Source organism: Berghia stephanieae, chromosome 2 (assembly GCF_034508935.2).
Source record: "Berghia stephanieae isolate SIO BIC M18660-M18661 chromosome 2, UCSD_Bste_1.3, whole genome shotgun sequence".
In the NCBI taxonomy this organism is placed as follows: Eukaryota; Metazoa; Mollusca; class Gastropoda; order Nudibranchia; family Aeolidiidae; genus Berghia; species Berghia stephanieae.
Genome location: NC_088361.1, coordinates 105,221,928 through 105,229,427, shown reverse-complemented (window position 1 = coordinate 105,229,427; position 7,500 = coordinate 105,221,928). Strand labels below are relative to the sequence as shown.

The 7,500-nt window shown below is 33.5% G+C and overlaps 1 protein-coding gene across 1 annotated transcript in view; it reads left to right on the top strand.

Moving 5' to 3' along the window:
* LOC144964077 (adhesion G-protein coupled receptor V1-like) overlaps positions 1 to 7,500 on the top strand; it is a 28,150-nt gene that overhangs the window by 698 nt on the left and 19,952 nt on the right. The window contains exon 2 of the mRNA XM_078898018.1: positions 376 to 430. Coding sequence (XP_078754144.1) covers positions 376 to 430 — 55 coding nt within the window. The remainder of the gene's footprint in view (positions 1 to 375; positions 431 to 7,500) is intronic.

Here is a 7,500-nt window from a genome sequence, read left to right as displayed (position 1 = left end):
TTGTCTGTGCCACTTGATAGATATGAAACCAAACGAATCAACATAGCAGATACTCATTTGTAGGGACTGAGAAACGAGGAGAGATAGAGAGAGAGAGAGAGAGAGAGAGAGAGAGAGAGAGAGAGAGAGAGAGAGAGAGAAGAGAGATGTTCACAGTTGTCTGTGCCACTTGATAGATATGAAACCAAACGAATCAACATAGCAGATACTCATTTGTAGGACTGAGAAAGGGGAAGATGAGAGAGAAAAGAGAGAGAGAGAGAGAGAGAGAGAGAGATAGAGAGAGAGAGAGAGAGAGAGAGAGAGAGAGAGAGATACTAGTCACGAATGTGAAAAAATATGATGATTTACCCAATTGTTTATTTACATGTTCAGTGAATTGGATGAAAATGAAAACACATTCGAAATGGTTTACATCCTCTGCTGCATTGTAAGTTATCTTTACTCTTTTTAAAATCTATTTTGTTGGACAATAAGTGGTTTGTGACTTTAATTAATGTCAACAATTTATATACTTTGAGTTTAAAAAATATATTCACACTATTATCATTATTAACATAATTACCATTGTTATTATTGTTATTATTATTATTATTATTATTATTATTATTATTATTATTATTATTATTATTATTATTATCATTATCATTATTATTATTATTATTATTATTATTATTATTATTATTATTATTATTATATTATTATTATATTATTATCATTATTATTAGTATTATTATTATTATTATTATTATTATTATTATTATTATTATTATTATTATTATTATTATATTATTATTATTATTATTATGTTTTTACCTATTTATATCTGGATAAAAATAACATTGTTATGAATATTATTTGTTTAAAAATATATCTGCAATAAATTATTTATTTATTTTATCAAGTTTAGAGAAAAGAGTATTGTCTCTGATCGATGCATTTTGGTTATTGATATTATGGTCATCTAAGCAATAAGCATGAGCTGTTTGAACGTCTTTATACAATCATTTTCATTATATTGTTTATTCATTTATTTCCAAAACGTGTGCCTTTAGTTTGCGTTGTTGCTAAAGCGTCTAAATATATTAAACCAAGCTGACCAGAAAGAGAGACAATTGGAAGTAAAAGATGATAGTATTATATCTATCTATTGATCTTGATTCAGTCACCATCATAGTTGTAAACAGTTAGCATATCCATCCAGCCATATCCATGACCAAATTAATTTTTATGGAATAGGAACATTATCATGGCCATAGGTGGCAAATAATTTAACTATCTTATATTGTAAAAACCTTACGCCAAAAACTCTCTAAAAATATTCAATGCCAATTCGATGAAGTATTTGCAACTGACACCACATTTAAAAAAATATAAAATGCCATCAAGTAGTTTGGTTTTAAAAAGGGAAAAAATCTATGGAATAAATTTACAAAGCATCCAACTAAGGAAAATTATTACAACTAATTTAAAAGAGAATCCAGATAGCGCACTGAAAAATAAAAAAAAACAAAAACAAAACCATTAAAGCTGCTTATTTGATCCCTCAAAAATGCTCAAAATCTGATAATGGAAATTAAGTTCAGCTGAGCAAAATTCCACTACTTCATCTTTAATCTTTCTGATTTTACTGACTTTTTGTAAAATACTTTTTTTTTATCTGGTCACCTAATGCGAGATGCTTTTATAAGGCTCAATAGAATGATTTTCTTAATAAAAAAATACATTGATCAAAATGGATGTGATAATTATCAATAATGATCAAACAAAATTTATCTTAAAATTTAGTTCAAGGTGCAGTGATATAATATGCATATCAACAAATTTCCTACAAGAGATGCACAAGTCGACTAATTTTCGCTGAGGTTATATTTTTTATATTGTTTAATTAGTTGCCGTGTATATTTGGCTTCAAAAATTGTATTCTGGTGATGTTAAGGTTAGAGTGTATCTCTGGCACCCTTTCATACACACTTGTTCAGATTTTTGGTAATATAAACTGCATGGGTGGGGTTCCTGACCTCCCATAATGGGCAGGGAGGTACATACTGTGTCTTCTATCCCTCTATATTTGTTTTCCAACTTGCTTTCTCTCTTTGTGTTGGAATGAGATTACTTGGTTTTGTCCGGGCCTTGCCGGATACCCTGGCTGGGAGGGAAACAGTCAAATGTATAGTTAGTTTTCGGAGATGATATTTTTTTCCTTGTAAATCATCTCTCTGTTATGCATTGTATTGTGTTTTGTTTATGTATTATATATGATTTGTGAACATTTGAGTGTATTCCTCATAGTGGGGAGCGTGTGCTTTTGTTTGGATGAGACTTTTAGGTGATCTCAAACTAAGTACATTGGTGGTATGCTCTTGGAATCTACATCTGATTCCTATTTGTTCCCAGTTCCCCTATGTCTTACTTTTTCTTGGGTGCTTTAGATGTATTTCTAGAACTTTTTACTAACCAATTTTCTTCCTTTTTACTGGCGCTGATATGACCTAAATGTGTTGCAAGCGCCTTATTACCCTTAAAAACAAACAAAAAACATATAAACTGCATTGATTAAAAAAATCATTTATTGTTTTGTAGTTCTTATGGCAATGGTTAATCATAAAAAAATCTAGTATATGAAATTGGAAGTTTTGTTTCGTAGCTGGAGCCCCTCATCGATGAACACAAGCCATCAAAATACAGTTATCATTTCAAAACAATGAATACCGTCTTTAATGTTTTAGCTGTTTTTGGAATATCTTAATTTATCGCTATTGTGTCAATTTTCTATGAAATATGTTTTATGTTTTTATCGTGAGTAATGCACGTATAATGTGCGGCTATGTGGTCTAGTGGTATGACACTCGCTTTCGGATTGGAAGGCCTTGGGTTTGAGCCTCGTGCTCGGCGCATAGTTGAGTCCTTGGAAAAGGCTCTTTACTCACATTCTCTCACCGTACTCAGGTGTAAAATGAGTACCTGGCTGTTAACAGCGTTGTCTTTGTCCGAAAAATTGTAATATTGCCTAACAGGCATCATGTCCCGTCCTAACTGTTAAATGTTGCTGATGGCCAGGGACCCCTTGTAAAGCGCTTTGAGCACATTTAGTGGATATTGCACTATATTAAAAAAGCTCTTTTTTTTTTTTAATGTACGATTTTATACACACTGATTTTTTAAAGAGAAGTGTTTGTTTTAAAATAAGAAATGCTTTGTTCAAAACAATGGTGCCATCAATTTATTTTTTAGAGCAGTTTTATTAACACCAAACAATAGTTACCACCTGCTTTTCACCTCTCACATTTATTTGAATAATTTTGTTAAAAGATCATAATTTATAAACATCAAAAACCATTCAACTACCTATTATGGTCAAAACAATAGGCTTGATAATTAATTTTTATCATGTAAATCTTACTTTGGTGTCAGACATGCTGTACCTGAGGTCTCCCAGGGTTGTGTACTTGGACTATTATTATTTATAATTTACATGAATGATCTCCCTGATATTATAGATACAAATTGTAAGCTGTTTGCAGACGATACCAAAATCTATTCTTCTACACTAAATTGCCAACACTTATAGAATGATCTATATCTATGCTCTATTTTTATGGCCTACTGATTGGAAAATAAGTTTTAATGTTAAAAACTGTAAAGTCTTACATGCTGGGAGAAAAAAAACAATTCCTTTACTTACTACGTGAGCCCAGTTTTTACTGTTTTACTATCTGTCACTGATACAGAGAACGATATTTGTGTCTGGGTGGGTTCCTGACCTTCCATAGTGGGCAGGGAAACACTGACTGTGTCTTCTATCCTCCTATATCTGTTTTCCAACTTGCTTTCTGTCTTTGTCTTGGAATGAGATTACTCGGTTTTGTCCTGGCCCAGGTCGGAGTCCTTGACTGGGAGGGAAACAAGTCTAATGTATAGCTAAAGTTTTGGGAGATTATATATATTTTTTTCATTGTAAATCATCTCTCTATTAAGTACGATTACATTTTTTGTTTTATATATATATATCAATATATCGGTATGTTAAAATTTAAGTGTTTTCCTCTTAGTGGGCTGGGTGGGGTTCCTAGCCTCCCATAGTGGGCAGGGTGGCACTTACTGTGTCTTCTATTCCCTTGTATCTGTTTTCCAATTTGCTTTCTGTCTTTGCCTTGGAATGAGATTACCTAGTTTTGTCCTGACCCTGCCTGGGGTCCTTGGCTGGGAGGGAAACAGTCAAATGTATAGTTAGTTTTTGGAGATGATATTTTTTTCCTTGTAAATCATCTCTCTGTTATGTACTGTGTTTTTTTTGGGGTTTTTTTAACATATGATTTGTAAACATTTGAGTGTATTCCTCTTAGTGGGATCTTGTGCTGGTGTCTGGGTGAAACATTTAGGTGATCTCAAACTAAGTACTTTGATAGTGTGCCTTTGGAATCTACATCTGTTTCCTATTTGAACCACTCCCCTTTGTCTTCCTTTTTCTTGGGTGTTTTAATTGTAATTCTAGAACTTTTTGCTATCCAATTTTCTTCCTTTTTTACTGGCGCTGATATGACCTCAGTGTGTTGCAAGCGCCGTAAAACCCTTGAAAACAAACCTCTTAGTGGGGACCTGTGTTTGTGTTTGGATGAGACTGTTAGGTGATCGCAAACTAAGTACACTGATAGTTTGCTCTTGGAATCTACATCTGTTCTCTGTTTGAACCAATTCCTCTTTGTCTTACTTTTATTTGGGTGCTATAACACTTTGACTATCACACTTCCTCCTTTTTACTGGTGCTGATTTGACCTAAATGTGATGCAAGCGTCGTAAAACCCTTAAAAACAAGCAAACAACAAATACTGGTTTCATTTTTTATCGAGAATTTTATTTCGATGTTCATGTCCATGATTGTATTAATAGGGCAAACGGGATGATAAGTATTATTTGTAGGAGTTTTTCTTACTTGAATGGTACCATGTTTCTTCAAGGATATAAATTGGTCCTGGGTGGGGTTCCTACCTCCCATAGTGGGCAGGGAGGTACTTATTGTGTCTTCTATCCCCCTATATCTGTTTTCCAACTTGCATTCTGTCTTTGTCTTGTAATGAGATTACTTGGTTTTGTCCTGGCCCTGGTCGGGGTCCTGACTTGGAGGGAAACAGTTAAATGCATAGTTAATGTTTTGGGAGATGATATTTTTTTTCCTTGTAAATCATCTCTCTGTTATGTATTATTATATTTGTTCTAATTTATAATGTAAGCATTTGAGTGTATTCCTCTTAGTGGGGGCAGTGCTTGTGTCCAGATAAGACTTATTGGTGATCTCAAACTAAGAACATTGATGGTATGCTCTTGGAATCTACATCTGATCCCTATTTGTTCCCAGTTCCCCTTTGTCTTACTTTTTCTTGGATGCTTTAATTGTAATTCTAGAACTTTTTACTGTCCCATTTTCTTCCTTTTTACTGGCGCTGATATAACCTAAATGTGTTGTAAGCGCCGTAAAACCCTTAAAAACAAAAAAAAAACAAAAAAAACAACAGGATGATAAGTATTATTTGTAGGAGTTTTTCTTACTTGAATGGTACCATGTTTCTTCAAGGATATAAAATGGTCATAAGACCCATTCTTGAATACCTATATGACAACTGTATGATGAGCCCCTTATTCGAACGTTCGTCGAATGCTTAAGAAAATGTTCAAAGACGGGCTACAAAGCTTTTGAAAATATGACTTATGAGGAATGATTGAAATACTTAGCCCTCCCTCCTATCGCTAAAACACAGAAGAACGAGGGGTGACCTTATACAGTTAAACAAAATTGTCCATAGTCTTGATCAAATGGACCCCAATACACTTTTTAAGTACTCCCATGTCAATTTTATACACGGAGACAAATACAACATTTTTATAACATGATTCTCCTCCATTATTCGGCAGTTTTTAAAAATTATTATAGGGACAGTGAATGCATGGAACAGTTTGAAATTTACAACCAAAGACTTCAAGTATAATCATTTCAAAAATACAATTGACATGGAGATCTATAACTTCAAATACGAATTTGATGAATAAGTTTTTAATTGATATATATTTGATTGCTTATGATATAAATGATGATCATAGTTATGATTATATCTGCGAATTTTTGACCTGAACCTTTCATCTCTCAGGGTATTTAAAGGCCTTTGACCTAACCAACTGTTAGTATATGTTGTGTTATGTTATGACTATTTTTCACTTTTCACCCAATTTCCTAAACTCTCTCTCTCTCTCTCTCTCTCTCTCTCTCTCTCTCTCTCTCTCTCTCTCTCTCTCTCTCTCTCTCTCTCTCTCTCCTTCTCTCCCAGCGCGGGTGGTTGGATGGGAGCATCACCCTTGAATCATATACCTATGATGTTCGCATGGGTGTACGATCCGATAGTGATGTCGTTTCTTCTTCTCTTTACTAGCCTATCCTGCTTCTTTGGTTTGTGATTGTATTTTTGACAGGGGATATTTTTTTTTCTGTAAATCTTCTGCCTGTTTGTTCTTGGTTATTTATAATTTAGCTTATGATATCTTTAGGTTATGATTTTGATTTACATTTGTACTATTTTTGTTAGATTGCTTGTTTTTTTGTTTCAGCGGTCTCTCATATAACCTCAATTGTGTTGGAAGAGACCTAAAGCAACAAACAAAAAATCTCTCTCTCTCTCTCTCTCTCTCTCCTCTCTCTCTCTCTCTCTCTCTCTCTCTCTCTCTCTCTCATCATATAATATAATTTTATATATAATATATATATATATATATAATATATATATATATATATATATATTATATATGAGAATATATCATTTTACGGACATAGTATGCCGACTGAAGACGTGGATAGAAGCCACAGAAACATGTGTTTCGGCCATATAATTGAGTGAATCCATTTATATATTTTATATAATATGTATATATATATTCTTTCTTCAAGTTTTGGTTAAGTGCAACTATACCAGTCCACTATACCTGGATGGGGGCATTTGACCTCACATGGAGGACAGGAGGTCACGTACTGTGTCTCCTTTCCCTCCTAAAACTGTTTTCTGAGTTTGGCTTTCTGTCTTTGTCTTAGAATGGGATTACTTAGTTTTGTCCCGGCCCTGGCTTGAGTCCTTGGCTGGGAGAGAAACAGTCAGATGTATAGTTGTTGTTTTAGGAGATGATATATTTCCTTGTAAATCATCTCTTTGTTATTGTTATGTACCTTTACATGTTTTGTATTGAATACATAATGGTTTGTAAACAATTTAGCATTTTCCTTTTAGTGGAATCTTGTGCTTGCGTCTGGATTAGACTTTTAGGTGATCTGAAACTAGGTGCACCCATAGTGTGCTCTTCGAATCTGCATCTGTTCCGTAATTAAACCATTCCCCTTTGTCTTACTTTTTTTTGTGTGCTTTCAATTGTATTGTAAATCCATAATTATTTGACTATCCCATTTTCTTCCTTTTTACTGACACTGAAATGACCTAAACGTGTCGTAAGCGCCATAAATCC